Consider the following 18222-nt stretch of genomic DNA (forward strand, 5'->3'; position numbering starts at 1 on the left):
CCCAAGATCGTGTTATATGGCGAGCTCTCCACTGGCCACTGTGACAGAGGTGCACCAAAGAAAAGGTACAAGGACTGCCTAAAGAAATCTCTTGGTGCCTGCCACATTGACCACCGCCAGTGGGCTGATAACGCCTCAAACCGTGCATCTTGGCGCCTCACAGTTTGGCGGGCAGCAACCTCCTTTGAAGAAGACCGCAGAGCCCACCTCACTAACAAAAGGCAAAGGAGGAAAAACCCAACACCCAACCCCAACCAACCAATTTTCCCCTGCAACCGCTGCAATCGTGTCTGCCTGTCCCGCATCGGACTTGTCAGCCACAAACGAGCCTGCAGCTGACGTGGACTTTTTACCCCCTCCATAAATCTTCGTCCGCGAAGCCAAGCCTAAGAGAAAGAGACATTCTACTGTTCTATTGCCTATCATGTCAAAATTTATGGGGGTTTCATCCAGGTTTCCAATATTTGCCAATGCAAACTGGTGTTTCTGCTGGTTATGTATAATAATCTGGTGAAAACTTACAACGTTATACTCGAGATCTTTTGTTAGTTTCTGAGCAATTTTTGTTTTTTGTCATAATACCAGATATTTCCTGTTCATGAAACAGTTGCACCAGCCTGCTGTGGCTTCAAAATCTTTACTGCATTTTGGGTGTGACTTTTCCCAAATTCTGTGCAAATGTTCTTATTTAATTTCATGTGACTATGTAGCAATCTTGCCTCTGTTCAGGAACCCATGCTGGGATGTGGTTTTCCAACTCTGGCCAACGAAGGAGTCCTCTTCTCACCGAACATTACCTTTTCGATATTTTTCCTAAAGTCTCTTTCTTTCGCCAATCTCTCAACTTCTCATTTATATCAAATGTCCTATTTTTAACTGAAAACTCGCTTCATACTTTTGCAGGATCTTTCATGATAACAACCACCTACAGCTCAATCATGGTGATTTTTGGGGGTCAACTTATAAGCCCGATATTTGATTAAACCATTAAAATCTGAAAATGGGGACCCAACTTATCTGCCAAAATATGCAGTCATTATAAAGCAAAAATACTATCATGGAGCAAAAATGTGAGACTCTTAACCTATTAAAACAAAATCCCTTCAAACATAAAAGCAGTAAATAGATCATTGTAAAATATTCTAAAGTAGGATTTCAGGTTTCAAATGTGATAAATACTTTAACCACAATTCTGCAATATAACCCAAATCTGCTTGCAATTACAGAGTTCCAAGTTCAAATTTGCGAAGAGCTGATAGCATCATAAAAGACCCCCCATCACCCTGGTCACAACTTTTTCACTGCTACATTTGGGCAGAAGATACAGGCATCTGAAAACCAGCATCTCCAGGTTCAGAACAGATTATTTCCAACATCTATCAGGCTCTTGAACATTTATCAGGCAATTCCCGCGTTACAACAAAAGGAATATCTACTCTATTGCCGTCACCATTTTTTGCACGAGGGTAACTGTGAATATTTATGCCCTTTTTAAGTTTTCAGTAGTTTTGTAGTTATTTTATTTTACAATGTTCTTGTTCAGCTGCAGCTCAAAAGAATTTTGGTGCACGTGTACATAGTACAATGCATACGACAATAAACTCATTATCTTTATCAAGATAAAAATTGTTCCAGTTGCTAGATTTTTTTCAATAATGGTGTGGAAATATTTGGCAGATACTGTATTCTAAACAAATAAAAGAAGAATAAAAAAATTACAATGCAGCACCATCAAACTGGAGGTGACAAGTAACAAAATAGATCAACATTTCACAGATGGTAAATTAGTAATTCTGAAGACGAAAACAAATATCCACTGCTTTATGAATACTCGCTTTACGCCAATTCACTTTTATGAAGAAACCCGTGATCACGATCCAAAATAAATTTGAATGGATTTTTGCTTTTATGAAAATAGCCTTCAATAGCAGTGAATGAGTCTTCACTTTATGCCATTTTGGCTTATGAAAGGTTTCATAGGAATGCCCTACTTTTGTAAAGCAGGATATACCTGTAATAAACAGGGCTGCTATGTATCCAAATAACACTCTCCATGGGACAACAGTTCCCACATATAGATTTAAACAAGGAAATCTGTAGATGCTGGGGTCAAGTCCTGGAGAAACTCAGCGGGTCACATAGTATCCATAGAGAGTCATTTGGGACAAAATTCATTGCTTTGATGTTTTACTGATCCACCAGTACATACTCTGATCCAAGCCCTGCCTGAATGACAGTACATCAATGTGTGTTTATATTACTAAAGTTTGATTTTCATCACATTACTGAATCTAAAAGTAAAAATAAAGATCCATTCACCTTTTGACAGGAATCATTCCAACATCTGAAAAGTAAACAACAACATTATAAGTACAGTAGTTACAAGTAACCATTTACAATAACATTAAGGGAAACATACAAAGTTCCACAGATTATGATGAGTAGACACAGGGATGATGTTTCCCCTGCTGAAGTATCTAGAAATAGGCATCACAGCATCAAAATAAGGGATTGGCCATTCTAGAATTGAGATAAGAAGATTATTTCATTACTCAGAGGACAGTAAATCCATAGGTTTCTGTACCCAAGAGGATTGTGGAGGCCTAATATATTCCAGATGGAATTTTGAAGAGATAGAATTTTGAATGGATAGAATTTTGGTTTAATACAGTACTGAAAAGTGTAGTTTTAATTCAGGACAGCAACACTAGCATGAAACATCAGCTACAATCTTATTAAATTTTGATGAGGCTGCCTAGTCTCCTCATGCTTCAGTTTCTATTGTCCTTAAGATTCAATATGACTGATGCAATACATAGATTCACAGATGTATTTGCTTCCACGCTGTCCCTTTTCATCTGTATGGGTGCCTTGAAACAATGGAGAAAAACAATTGGCACAAGCAATTCCAACAACAATGTCATAAATGACTCGGCTCTGAGGGTAGTAATATGGAGCCTGCAGCTATATCAGAATTCATGCTTGTGCAGTTGTCTTTGTGTGTGGGGTGGGGGGGAGTGGGGGTGGTGGAGAAACATTTCTAATTGAGAATTTAAATGAATCAAAATTCAAAATATTAAATAAAAGTTCACATACATATGCCACCAGTATTAGAGAATACTTTAGTGAAAATAACACCTGAATATTTGGATAACTGCTAAACAAAAGTTAAAAATATAATAATTTCAGCAGACATAATCAATTTATTGGCTTTGTATTAGATTTGTTTTGTAAAATTATCAAGGGCCTGTATTTAATATTGGATTCCCAGATCCACATCATATAACAAATACAAAGCTTAATATAGTGACGGAATAACTGAATATGGATATCTCTAAAGTGTTCACACTTACGTCTAACTTTCAGCGACACAGTCTTTTTGGTGCGGATAAGATTGATCACTTCCTCATGTGTGCAAGATTCTATGGAGTATCCATTTATCCGAACAATCTCATCTCCAAGCTGAAACACAAAGAAACTAGAGATCAGCTCAGAATACAACTCACCGATTTTATCGTCAATATCTCAATTGCTTCTGAGTTTCAGTTCAGGAGTTTTGTAATCCGAACAAACAACTTTCTTTGCTTGGGGTCACTTTCCAATATAATTATTTCAAATCTTTTCATCCTTGCTGATTTCACACCCAAGCAGCTTTCATTTTTATACTCTCCGTAAAGTTCACCTGGTTGCACTGGTGCCAGACACATCAAGAAGCTGCAAGATATTATCATTAATTTTTCATCCTTGTTTGATTAATTTTAACCAAAGAAGCAGAATTTGAAAGGAAGAATTAAAAAAAAAACCTGATGCAATGTTGAATGCGAATGGGACTCTGACTTGTTTCATCCAATCTGTGGAGACAAATTGAAGATGTGGGGTGGGGGGGGGGCAGGTGAATGAAGTGCTCAGAGTGCAATGAGTGAAAGTGCAGCAAGATGGCAGCAGGGTAGAATGAGTATTTCATTCAGGGGCACAGGTGGAAGCCGTGCTGAGAAGGAGGAAATAACATGAAAACTCAAAGAATCATGGAATGGGAAGCAGAAAGGGATGGGTTAAAAGTCAAACAAAACAAGCAGCAGCAAAACAAAACTGGTGATAGAGAGATACACAGAAGTGCTGGAGAAACTCAGCAGGTCCTGCAGCCCACAAAGCAAGCTGTTTTGGTCAGTCCAAGCTTGCCTGGGTATGCATCAGGGCAGGTGCTGTCTTTGGCCTGGGTGTGCTTCCAAGGCATTAAAAGATGTCTTGGCAGATACAGAGCACCAAACTACATCCAGCTGACAGCGTGCTTCAGGCATACAAAACTACGGAGTGCAACATGTCATTGAAAATTCATCTTCTTCCCTGCTGATTTTAGGGCAGTCAGTTTCAAACATGGTGAAAGGTGATATGTCCAATGCAATCGGTATCAAGGCAAATGGAATCCAGCAATGCTGACTGAATATTGTTGGGCATTGATACAAGTAGGCATCAGATGCTAAGTACAAATGAAAATCAGTGGCAGAACATTTTTAGTTCAGCTGAACCAACACAATGTGTCAGCATAATTGTGTTTAAACATGCTACATTCACTAAACAGTTAATATAATGTTTCTCCAGTTTCCCATGTGAGACAGCAAATCTGAAATGATCTTTGTGTTCAGTTTGAAGTTATCATAATTGCCAATTTTTTTTCTCAGGAAGCAAACCTTTTGAAAAAATTTATTGTGCAGTGTTAAATAGAAGACAGGATTTTCCCACAGCCCACCAGCCTGATTCCAACACATCATCCTCTGCAATTTCCATCACCTGCAATCTGATCCCACCACTAAACCCATCTACCTCTCCACCTTCTGCTGGAATATCCATCATAACCCCCTCAACCACTCATCTATTCTCATTAATCGCCCCCTTGGGACCTACCCCTCTGATTGAAGGGAGTGCTACACTTGTGCCCACACCTCATCCCTCACCACTATTTGGACCCCAAATGGTCCCTCCAAGAGACGCCACATTTATGAATCTGCCGGAGTCATCTACTTCATCCAGTGCTCCCACTGTGGTCTCTTCTACATCGCAGAGACTGGATGCAGACCAGAAGATTACTTCATTGTGTACCTCGGCCCTGTCCGCTGCAATAGCAGGGATTTCCCCAATGGCAACCGATTTGAATTCCTGCCCCATTCCCATGCTGACATGTCTGTCCATGGTCTTGTGCACTGCTCAACTGAGACCAGCTGCAAATTGGAGGAACACCCCCTCATATTCCATCTGGGCACCTCCTAAACAGAGGGCATAAACATTGACTTCTCAGCTTTTGTTAGCCCCCCACCCACACCCAGCCTTCTCTTCCCTTATCCCTAGGTCTCCTTTACCCCAGTTCCCAACCCCTGTCTCTCTTTCCTTATCCCTCGGTCTCCCTTCCTCCAGCCCTGCATTCACAGAGCTAACCCCCTCCCCCAGTCAATTCTCTGCTTTTCTCTCCTGCCTTCCTATCCACGTCCATTTCCGGCCTCTTAGTTCCTCCCTCACTTTTGTTTAAGCCATGTGCCTGGTCTGATTTTTTTGCTCAGGCCTTGACAAAGGGGTCAGGCAACAAATGTTGGTCATCTATCTTATGGATGCCTCCTGTGGATGCTATATTTGTGTATTAAATACAATTACAGCATCTGCAGACTTTCTTCATTCAGCCCTGGTAGTAGAGAGAAGGACCAGCAGAGAAAGGTGGTCTTCAACATCCAAATATGCTGAACTCCAGGAGAAGTACATTTGCTATGGTTGTGCGTACATAGAGCCAGAGAGAAATACAGCAGCAACAGGCCCCAGCCCACTGATTCCATTAACCACTGTGACCGAGTATATAGAAAAGATTTTGGGAGATAAAATGGGAAAGGTTTGTTAGAGTAGGTCACATGCAAACACTTTAAAACAGATCTTATTTGAAATACTGAAGACATAGTGGGTTCTCACATCTTTTTACAAGAGCTTTGAAGAGTGCTCAGAGAGGTCACTGATGGGTTCTTGTTTACCCAAAAGCAACAAATAAAAAACCAGGCTGGTGCTCTATTGCCTACAGAAAACTTACTGTTGTAAGAGGGTCATGTGGTTTTGCAAGCAGAGAGAGTCAAACAGGTTGTCTCAGAGAGAGAGAGAGAGAGAGAGAGAGAGAGAGAGAGAGAGACCTGTGTCAGCCAACTGAAATAGGAAAGGCTGGCAAGAAGCTCCAGTGTGGAAGATGGCCTAATCAGCTCTTGTGGTTCATGCAAGAGGAGAGGACTGGCTGTCTAATGCTTCACTTGGAATAAGGGAAACAGAAAGGAACTCTGTGGTGACCTGAAAGAAAAAAGTCATCATCTGGAGAACCTGAAGTGGCAAGTTTCGTCAGCAAGACACTGAAGTATATCCTGGAACAACATATCTCTTTCTGAAAACCAACAAGAACCTTCCTGAGCACCAAAGCCTGGAGAACTTTATACATGTTAAATTTTGTGCACAGTTTAAGAATTGCCTGCAACCAGTGAACTTAGAGGAATGAAAAGTGAGATTGGACTGTGATCCAAAGAACTTATCTGAACTTATATACACATTACATACACATGCACTTAGAATTAGAAGGGCGTTAAGTTAGGTTAAGTAAGTTAATAATAGATAAGTTAAAGTTTGTTTCTATTTTCAGGTTTAAAGACAATTAAAAGCAACTTTTGTTTAAGTAACAATTTGTTTTGTTGAATATCTATTGCTGCTGGGTCTTAGAGTCCTTTGGGCTTGTTACCACACCCATTTACACTAACTTACAGGAGCCCCACTTTTACTCTCCCCACCTTCTCATCGATTTCTCTATATTCTACCACTCACCTCAACACTTGTGAAAACTTTAAGTGGGCAATTAACCAACCAATCCAAGAGTGTTTGGGATTTGGAAGGAAACCAGAACACCCAGAGAAAATTCAAGCAGACATTGGGGAGAATATGCAAACTCCACACCCACAGCACCCGAGGTCAGGATTGAACCTGGGTACCTGGCCCCATGAGACAATTGCTTTACCATCTGTGCCATATTGCTTCCCCACATCAACAACGGAACATTTGCATGGGGGAAATACACCTATTGATGTAACCTGCCATTACATAAATCCAAACCTGATCAACAAGATTATTTTAAACAGAAAAAATGCAATCCTTTATTGCCAGTTACTGTCAGCTGCATAAGCAAATAACTGATCTATTCAGTTGACTGCATAGTTTTGAAAGGATGGGCAAATGTTCTATATCACAGGGCAGGAACTAGCACATCCTATTTATAACAGAGTCGAACAGAGTAGGTGCAAATATGCTTTGAGTCGATGCATGATGAGATGGAATAGCTGGAATTTCCTAATGGCAGTTTTAACCAAGAAAATGCACTAATATTTTATTTCTGGCTCTCATGATCGTTTAAGCCCAGCTGATGTGATGATGAGAGACACGACTCAGTTTTAATTCCATACTTCAAAAGAACAGTCTAGGCAAGAAATTGATATATCCCAGGATAAATGCACAAAATAAAAAGTGATGACTGGACTGAATATCCCCAAGGTGCCCATTGCTTCAGTGACATCTGGGCTGATATCATGCCTGATGTTGTCATGGGCCACAGAAGAGAGGTATGTGTACACAGAGATCAGCAGTGTATCCCATTCCCCAAAACATTCATCGAGAAGATGTGTTCATATAGAGTATAATGATAGGTTATAGACACAAATGCACATGTTCACTCCATACATAATGCATGCTCCTCCAAAGGTCAGGAATTATTTTCCATGTTGATCGAAGCAATAGCCTGCTCAGAAGATCAAGTTGGTGTTGCCTGGAAGAAGAAACTGAGATGAAAAGTACAAATAAAGACTCCTTCTTAAATCTTCTTTTATAATCTGTGCATAATTTCCTACACCACTCATCAATCAGGAAAAAAAACACCTCCTTCTCTCTGTGCACTTTGGTGCCCCATCTGACACACTGAAGACCCACCTGCAACTTATAATTTTGATGTCCTAGTTCCAATAACCACATTCAGATGATCCTGAGGTTATTTGAATTCTCACTAAATGAACCAACTGAGCAAGAGCAAATTGTGGTATCGAATTCAACAATAGAGAGAAAAGAAAAAAAAATTGGGTCAGGGGCACAGCTCAGTCCAAGTGCTACTCAGCTACATGCAAATGGTACATTCCAAGAGTTGTAGAGAACCAGCATGCTTTTTAATAATGCGGGATATCTTGGGAAATGCCCAGGCTCTCTAAGGAGCAGTACAGAGAATGGAGGTCACTGTCACAGGCATGATTTAGAAGGACTTTGCAGCAATTACTTCATTCATAGGAATGACATCTACCTGGGTGGTTTAGAAACAGTGCTCAGAGGAGTACATACAAACCTTCACCAGAACTTGCACATCACAAATGTAGTGTTGAACAGAATACATGTTGCCTAAGCTTTGATGATTCAGCATCCCAAGGATTTTCAGAAGTGCCCACCATTGCTTTGATAGCAGGAATAGTACAAGCAGTTTGATAATGTCAAAGGGCATCAACAAAGGAGCTCTGATTTCCCTTTCAGCCATTGCCTCCTCTTGCCCAGAGAGGATGCAAAATGGCATCTAAGACTGAGAATCCCCTTCAATAAGTGCAGGGCATGGTTTCAAAATCCAAAGATATTGGAAAAAGAACAGCTCAGTGGTCAAGAGCAGGGAACTGAGATGTCTACCTCTGTAACCCACAGGAGTTCCACAGATATTCATGAATACTCGCATAATGATATGCACACTAGCTTTACAAAAATGTTGGAGTGTTATTTGTGATTTTGTAAATAATTACCAGCATCATTTTCAAGTCTGGACTATTTTGGGAAGTGACTTTAAGTTGAACAGAATGGGAGAACATTGAGAAATGAGAGCCTGGGCATGGCATGCATTGTTGTGTAAGTGAGAGAACAAATTATGAATTAGCTTCTCCATATTAGATGAGTAGTCTGATGGAGTTTCACAGATGATTTGCATTATCTACATCATCTTCATCATATGCATTGATTGCATTGTCCATGACCACAAAAATCACTATTCTGGAGACCATCACAAGTGCAGATTAAAATTTGCTCTCAGTTAACTGTTCAAAATTCTGACACAATGACTCAGCTGATTATTTTTTTTTGCTATTGCTGCATTAATCCCAAACCTGACGACCTGTTTTGCTTTTGGGTATTGCTATGTCAGTCCTAAATCTCATTCCCTGTGTTCTTCATAACATCATCCATGATACATTAGCCGGATGTGAGCTACATCTCAAAGTAGAAAAACATCAGGAAGAATGAACTGCCACAGCCTAAAAGGCTTTATGACAGCAACTACATATTCTGTGTGCCTCCATATGATGAACTTGCTGTGGTTGCAAATCACCTGAATGAGACTTTTGTTACGACTTAGTCCAACAACAATAGAAATTCACCAAGTCAATAGTATCTTCAAAACAATAATTTTTATTAATAACTATTAATAATATAACATTTCTTTCTTAACTCTAAACTCAATGTGTGTGCGCATGGCAGATCCCAAACCATTACAGTTCCGGCACGATTCTGAAAAGTCAATTATAAAGTTTTGTCTTAGAAATCCATTGTGTTGAAATTCAGAGTCTTTAAGCAGTTGTTCAAAAGTAATTATGGAGTAGGTAAGGCACCAAGTCATCAAACTTCTCAAAACTCACATTTTTGTAGAGTTGCTTTCAGAGAAATGTTTCTTCATACAAATGATTTTTCACAAATTCCCCTCTCTTGCGTAGAGGTTATGGAATGTGTGTTTTACACAATGATTTCACCAACCCAAGCAAGGGTTAAATGAAGTGACTATTACAAATGGACACAGCAGAACTGCCCTCTCTTGACAAAGAGACAGTCAAAGTGGCCCTTTTCTTTGAAGTCACTGATTCAGTGTTCCTTCCCTGTCAAAGCGAAAACACACAACACTCCTTTCCTCACTGAAGGTTACTGCATTTCTGACTTCAGATGAAGACTGTTTCAATATTAAAGATGCTTCCTTGAAATGTCCCAATCACATGATATGGCATCACCACTGGTTCTCTTTGAAGTTTCGTTTCTTCACAAGTATGAGTTCATGAGCACATGGTCTCTGGCTTGTCTACACAGAACATCAAACAAATGGCTGCTTGTTTGATCATGTGTCTCTTTAGCAAACATTCATTGTTTTCAAACTTTCAATAGAACAATCCACTTTGCTTTTATGACTGTGCCTTCAGAGAAGCAGTCTCCAAAAGGCTCATCTTATCTGCCAACACGAATGTGTGATTTGTCTTTGGGTGTAAATGTTCCTCTTTGCAAATCCACAAAGTCTTTACTAAAAAGATAATGTATTTTATACCCTAAAGATTAATAATAACACAATTCTGTAACACCTGCCACTACCTGATGCAATCACTCTGAGTCACCTTCGTACACAAGAAACAGGTACAGGAGTAAGAGGAGGCCATCTGATCAATGAACCTACTCCACCCTTCAATAGGATAATGGCTGATCTGCCAATGGACTCAGGTCCACATTCCAACATTATCCTCATTAGTTTTAATTCATCGACATGTCAAATATTTTTAATGAGACAGTCTCATCTGGGCAGAAAATTCCACAGATCTCACTGCTTCCTGCAAAAAGTAGTTGCCCCTCATCATCCCTGTCCTAAATCTCCTCCCACAAATATTGAGGCCATGTCCCCTATTCTCATCTCACCTACCAGTGGAAACAGCTTTCCTGCTCTAATCTCAATTATCCCTTTCATAATTTTACCTGTTCATACAAGATCCCCTTTTCAGAGGGGATCATTGTCCAAGGATGTCAAGAAAACTAATCTTCTGCTGGTTGATATTGCATATTGTGAAGTCTTTGAGCAACAGCAGTAACCTGTTATTGAATGCAGTACTCGTCTAGCCGTGAGACTGAGACAGCATACAAAAGCCCATATTGTATGGAGAGTTCCAGAGGGCGGTTCATAAGTTGACCTTGGTATGAGAACTGATAAAGTTTTCTATTTATCTGCAAACAATTGGGAATTCATCTTCAAAACAGTTTCCAGCGACACCCTCAGCTCTACTTCTGTGAAGAATCTTTCACACTCAAGCAGCTGCAATGGCACAGCATTTAGCGACAGATTTGCCTGTCAAATCTTCCAACCTTTGTCATGTCAATGTGCATTCATTTAAATTTCACTAAATTGTTCTAAATATACTTGGGGTTCCTATGCAAATTCAGTGGAATTTTAAACACAATTAAAAAAAAATCCAGCATCCAATACTCCTTTCAAGTCTCCCCTTTACTGCTTCTTGCTAACTCCTGATTTCTGAAATATACTTCTGGCAATAACTGCAAAAAGATCATTGTTAAATGAAAATTATCTTGCATGTTAAAACTTGGGTTGCTGCACCACCTACCGGAATAATAACACTTAACAGAACAAACTTGAAGATAGTATAATCTGGGTCAGAACAGTGTGGCACAACTCTTAAAAAAAACTGGTAGAGTCTGGGAACAGCTCCATTCTAATCTGCTTTCAAAATTCAGTTCTATTGTATAACTAAATTTTGTATCTAGTGTAGAATTATTCTATAATGTTTTCAGTGCTGCAATCATAGACCAAATAAGACTGTCCACAGCAATATCTTCAAATATTTGCTTAGCAATTTTCTTATTCATGTGAATTACTACCCTATTTCTAAAAGTTTTCAATTACTTAAAGTAAAATACTGAGGAATGCAGACAAAATGTACAATTCATACTATGGCATCTACACCATAGTCCTGAGCAAATTGTTCCCTTGGGGTGAGGGGTGGTCACTTTAACAATTAAATTATCCCAACTGGTTAAATGTTGCTGTATTATAGGTGACCAAATTCACATTAAGATTGATTGCCATCAATAAAAAGGTTGTGTTACCTGAAACTTCATGGTAACCGAATGACAGTAATGCTCACCTCTACAGAACATTTCTGAAGAACCACACTACAAATGCACTAAAGCAAAATAAAAGATGTGCTCACAACTCAATACTGCTGGCCAAAGTATGTTGCATGAATAAATTTATCCCAGGAGCTAACTGCACAAGTTTTTATTTGATTGCTGCTATGGACGCCTAAACAACAGGAAATAAACCTCCTTCTAATCACTCAATCACACTTGTATAAATGAGCTGAGGGCAGTGCAACTGTACCTCTTCAGACAGAAAGAAAATAAAATATGCTGGTATCAATACAATTTGTAGAAAATAATCAACCATTGACTCCTAACAATAAGATCATTGAAAATTAAGTGTTGATTTTAGTTCTATAAATGGAAGTCAAATTCTTATTTTTTTTAATCAAATCTTGCAATACAGTAATCCTCTGCCTCTTCTCCAATGACACCATCCAGTCCCCAGAATGAGCCAGAGATCCCCTTTCTTCTTGGGGTCAGCCAAAGGCCTCCAGTCATTCAAAGTTCCAGGTATACCAAAGAATATCAATGGAGTTTGGACTGCTGCCTGGAGGGTCCTCTCTGCTGCAAAGGTTACTTCCAATTGTCCAGCAAGAGAGCTCTTTCACCAGAAGGAGACTGGCAAGCGGGCAGTTTGACGATGATCAGCTTTGGAGATCTTCAAGTGAGTCAGTCAGTCTGGCCATTTTTTGACCTGAAAAGGCATGTGCCAGCAGTAATGGCTACACATGCCAGTTGGAGAGTCAGATGATCGACACTATGTTGATCATTTAATGGAGTAATTGCATGCAAGCAGAAGGGCAGAGGAGAAATTAGACACAGAATTGTGGTAAGGTATACGAGCGTGCAGCCGCGCACAAGGACAAGTTAGGTAAGACAAATTTGTAATGATGGATTCGACGTTTACAATTCAATCTATAGCCCACAGGATGTGCTCATAATTCAGGAGATAGCTGAGAGGGTTAAAGCTGGTAATAGATCAGTAAACTGGGCAAAATTCAGATATTGGTATATATTCTCATATTTTTCAGTGGTTTTCAAATGTTTTCTTTCCACTCAGATTATACTTTAAGTATTCCCTATGCCATATGTGCTCTGTGATCAGTAAGGGATTACTTAAGGTCTCCACCCTTTGTGTGGGTGGAAGGAAAAAGGTTGAAAAACCATTCTTTTTAATTGTACCTAAATGACTCGTTATGTGCATGGTTTCATCACTCCAAAGGAAATGGGCCAATGACAAATTTTTCTCAAGCAAAATACTTCAATAACAATTGGGTCTAGAGCAGTGGTTCTCAACCTTTTTTTAAACCCCCACTCATGTACCACCTTAAGTAACTCTTACTTATCACAGAACACCTATAGCATTGGGATTATTTAAGGTGGCATGTGAGCAGAAAAAGTTTGAAAACCACTGCCTATATAAATAAGTAACAAGTTACTAAAAAAACTTATGGAAGGTTTTCAATCAAAACAACCTGTTCCCTTTCCACAGATGCTCCAAACTACTGAGTGTTTCCAGCATTTCTTGTTTTTGTTTCAAACTCCCAGTATCTGCAGTTTTGTTTTGGATTTCCATCTAAAACATTTTTGTACTGTACACATATTGAAATGAAGTTCAACCAATTATGTCTTATCCACACCAACTGTAATCCTGATTTATTATTCCATTGTATAAAAAAAGAGAAGCCCTCAAGATTTGTAGAGCGCATTATTACTAACTGAAAACCATATTTTTCAGAGTAGAATATTGAAAACTGAGATGTAATCTCATCGTCAATACGTCAATAGAATAAGAATTTTTAGGGCATAATATTTTGATAATTTTCTGGTTTAAAGAAAACATGGACCTATCAGTCATGGAAAAACGTCCACTTTTGCACAGAATTAGTGGAAAAGAGAACTTGAATAGAAAGAAAGGAATTTCAGACAGTATTTGCTACACAATGAGACAGCAGTTTGGAACAATGAGCTTTCTATGCAGCATTCTTCCCAGAGTAATTGGTTTAAGGCCCATCAATGAAATTTACAAAAGCTCAATTTGATATGGACCTTGTACTCACTTAATTTATTGAAAGTTATGACTAACAACTCAAAAAAAAATAGCCCTTGTGAAAATTATTTAGACACTTCAAATACATTGGAAATAAATCTTTCAAATGTTTCCAAAAGGTCAGCAATTATATTTGCATTGTAATTGTTTTTTTTTTATTACTGGCAACAAGCTAATAAAGCAAACTAACATTACAAGAGGAATAAATAAAATATATTTGCCAGTCATCTAAATTGACAATTCAAAAATAGCAGTATGGATATTTGAAAAATTTGCAAAATGTAAAAGATTGTTCACTAATTCTGCAGTTATTTTTACCCCCTGACAGTTATCTTCTTATTCTCTCAGAAACACAGGAACAAAGAAAGGAGGAAATGTACAGCATTATTCCAATGATTTAACTTTAAAGGGAATTTTACAATATATACCGCACATATTAAACCCAATGGCAACAGTCAGCTATCTACAAATTGGATCATGCAGACTGATTTTTCCTCAGGCATATCTCCTGATAATTGGGATATTCACTTGTTGGGGTCCTTTAAAACCAAATTAAAATAGACTCTTTGCTTTTGCTTCACTTAAATGGAAAAGACATGGGAGAAAAAAGGTAGCACTGCAGTAGTTACTGCAACGGTAGGGCTGCCGCTGGTGAGGACCTGCGGAGAGCAGGGAGTGGAGACACTGCACTCCTCCACGGGGTTCCAACGCCAGTCCAACAACCGATGGCTCAGTACATGCTTTAAACGGCCTGCTGAAGGAGCCAAGTGTTTTGCATTCGGTAGTGGCCTTGAGGAGTTACAGACTCCAGGGAAGCAGTGGACTGACGTAGGGCATCAGAAAACAGAGAGAAACCCCCCCCGCCCCCACACATTATTTGAGAAGGAGAAGCAGAGGGGATGACCCTGTGGAGTGGATCAGTGAGGGTCTCTGCATCTGAAGAACACACAGGTCCTGGGCTGCTGGGAACTTGCATTCAAAAAAACTCATACCAAGCTATGGACTGAAGAGATTGGCTGAAGCGGTACCGGATATCAAAGTCTCGATGAGTAAAATATGAAAGTCTGCAGATACCGTGGATGAAGTAAAGACACAATGCGGAAGAAACTCAGCAGGCCAAACAAGAGCAAAGATAAAGGTACATAACTAACGTTTGGGCATGAGCTCTTCATCAAGAAACCACGATGCAAGAGGGTGCTGAGGGCAGGAAGGGCTCGCGAGGGGCCTGGAGTGCTGAAGCCTTCCAGATCAAATTGGAGGTTTGGTTCTGGTATTAGTTAACGATGGTTTAGACTGGAGTCTGTGCTGCTGCATAGGATATAGGAGCGCTGGAGCGAATCCATGGACACTCACTTTCTCTGAGGAGACTCTTGTTTACTTCTCTTTCTCTGACTGTAAAGAGCTGCAGTGTAGATTGTGGGCTCTCTGTCAGGAACCTGGTGGGAGTGTGGATTGTGGGGATAATGTAGCCTCTCTGTCAGGAACCTGGTGGGAGTGTGGATTGTGGGGATAATGTAGCCTCTCTGTCAGGAACCTGGTGGGAGTGTGGATTGTGGGGATAATGTAGCCTCTCTTTCAGGAACCTGGTGGGAGTGTGGATTGTGGGGATAATGTAGCCTCTCTGTCAGGAACCTGGTGGGAGTGTGGATATAATGTAACCTCTCTGTCAGGAACCTGGTGGGAGTGTGGATTGTGGGGATAATGTAGCCTCTCTGTCAGGAATCTGGTGGGAATGTGGATTGCGGAGGGTCATGTGGCCTTTCTGGCTGGAGCCTAGTCAGAAGTCATCTCATCTGCCAATCAAGGGCTAGATCACAAGTGGCTGATGCACAATTGGTCCTCGCAGGTTACATGGATGGGTCTTGCATTGAAAAAGATGAGAGTGTGTAGTCTCTGTTTGCTGCTAATGCATGGAGTCCACCACTGAACTCCAGGCTGCAAGCCATGGGTAGCTCTGGAGGGTCGAATGGAATGGGCTCATCCCAGGTCCCAAGCTGCGGGTAATACTGGAGACCAGTTTCATTTAATATACTTGTTATTTGTAATTAATTTACTGTTTGTTGCTGTGCCTGCTAGAGATAGGTTAAATGCACAGTACCATCAACCCTCTAACGAACCTATTGTTGAGCACAACAGGGGTGCCGAGCAATTTCTGCTGATGTGGCAAAACTGTCAGCCTTACGGCAGACTAAGTGCAATTTTGTGTAATGTTACATCTATTTTATTACATGATAATAAAAGAACTGAAGTTATAGATGTGCATCTCCTGCAGAACAAGAGGAGTGAAATACACAATAATTGGAACACAAAGGAGTGGTTGTTTTTCCCTTCAAAGGAAGCAGATGAAGGTTGTTAATAGTCATCAGTACAAGATGCGTGGATTCTAAAAGTCAGGAAACAAGGTGGTAAGCTGGTGAGCTTCCAGTGTGAAAGCAGAACCTCATTTTTCTACAACCGTTGTTTTAACCTCAGGCTGTAAGTAGTCTAATGTTTAGCTTGCACACATTGCTCACTACAAACCCTGGGACTTTACAGCAAAATTGTGAGAAACATGCATTTAATTTTGGCTGTAGCACCAAATATGTTTCCATATTTAAAAAAAATCTCCTACTTCTTAAGTCCCAAGAGTGAAGATGGCTTTCTTCCTCTCATTTTGTTGACACTGATGTTGCCGATGGTTTCTCATGCAGCATTGACATAAACTTGCAGATGGCAAGAGATGAAGGTTGATGGGGTGGATGGCTTGTGTGGGACATTGTCTACTGTTTCTTCTGTTCACATGTGTTCCGACTGTAGAGATTCAAACTGCTTAGTGCCTTCCTGCAGGGTTCCACCCCATTTGGGATAGTCATGGGATCCCAATGAATCTGTGCAGATGTTCTATTTTATGAGAAGGTGCAGGAGGCATTTTATCCATTTTCCTTGAAATACAATGACAGGCCTGTTCAGGACTCTTGTGTCAGACATGCAATCAGCACCCTCTCTGGTTGGAGCTGCTTACGTATGATCACGATCTGGAGGAGGGGATGTTGTCTGGGTGGATGGGGTGGGGGGAAAATGATGTCAACATTGATTCACCGATCCTGCAAGTGGATTTGGAAGATTCTGAAGAGATAGCTTTGATGTCATTATGATTAGCGGTTTGAAGTATCTACAATAGGCATGTGTATACCACACGTTTAGTGTTGGGTTTGAAGCCTTGGCCTTTGAATACCCTTTGCCTCAGCAATTAATTTCATCATTTGTCTGTGGTCAGTGAGAAGTAACCAAATATGGAGATTGCTCCATGGTCTTCAGCATCCTGACATTGGTTAATACTGGGGTTGGGAGGTGGGGGGGGTGGTGTTGGTGTTGAGGTATGAACAAATTGGTGGAGAAACTTAGTAGAAAGTGCATCCTTTTGTAAGCTTCAGTAAACAAGCTTGACCTCAAAGCGTGTACATAGACACACATCATCTGCATGTTAAAACACAATGCTGCTGGTTGAATTGATCTTGGTTCTGAAGTGAAGGTGACAAAGTTTGAATGGTTTCCCATTCATTCTGTTGATTAACCTCACTTTATTTGAGGACACGAACAGTTTTGAAACAATAATGATGATGAAGTGGTTTACTGCAATGACCAATTATAGTTTGGCCACTGACTGCCCACATGGATTGGGTCTTGGTGGCTCATTGTTTTAGATCATGGGTTGAACCTCAACATGGAGCAAAGAATAAAGGTGAAGCGGCTTCAGAAGGTGCCCAAGTTTGAGAAGGATTCACCAATTTGCTGTATGGTTGGAAAAATTTAAAAAGATTTTTCAAGAGATCAAAACACTCTATTTATAATAGTTTATGCTGCTCCTTGCATTTTCTTTGGATTTGTCACCTGGCTGAGGGCTTATCACTTCATGGATGAGATTCTCCTTGTGTCTCAAAATTTTTTTTAAATATAAAAGTCAGAGAGAAAGCATTGAGGAGGATTGCTGCAACTGTTTTCTCTTGGCATGCACAGAGACCTCTCTGCAATTAGCTTCATCTCCTTGTTTGAAGATGTCTTCCCGATCCCCCAACATGCTCTCCTCCTCCTTTCTTGGTGGGTGGGGGGGGGGGGGTTAAACTGTACCAAATAAATTATTGTCAGTGCATCCTTGGACACCAGTGTTAAACATCAGATACTTTCTTGAGGATCTCTGAAATAATTTCTCC

At 40.1% G+C, this 18222-nt stretch overlaps 1 protein-coding gene across 10 annotated transcripts in view; it reads right to left on the reverse strand.

Moving 5' to 3' along the window:
• ush1c (Usher syndrome 1C) overlaps positions 1-18222 on the reverse strand; it is a 171668-nt gene that overhangs the window by 107766 nt on the left and 45680 nt on the right. For 9 of the 10 annotated variants that reach the window (XM_069898454.1, XM_069898463.1, XM_069898445.1 and 6 more), the window contains 2 exons: positions 3354-3462; positions 2320-2344 (listed from right to left, as the gene is read on the reverse strand). In XM_069898454.1, coding sequence (XP_069754555.1) covers positions 2320-2344; positions 3354-3462 — 134 coding nt within the window. Of the gene's footprint in view, positions 1-2319; positions 2345-3353; positions 3463-7740; positions 7821-18222 lie in introns of those variants that run through there. The other variant, XM_069898504.1, reaches the window with a different exon arrangement.

This window comes from Narcine bancroftii, chromosome 1, assembly GCF_036971445.1.
Source record: "Narcine bancroftii isolate sNarBan1 chromosome 1, sNarBan1.hap1, whole genome shotgun sequence".
NCBI classification, from domain to species: Eukaryota; Metazoa; Chordata; class Chondrichthyes; order Torpediniformes; family Narcinidae; genus Narcine; species Narcine bancroftii.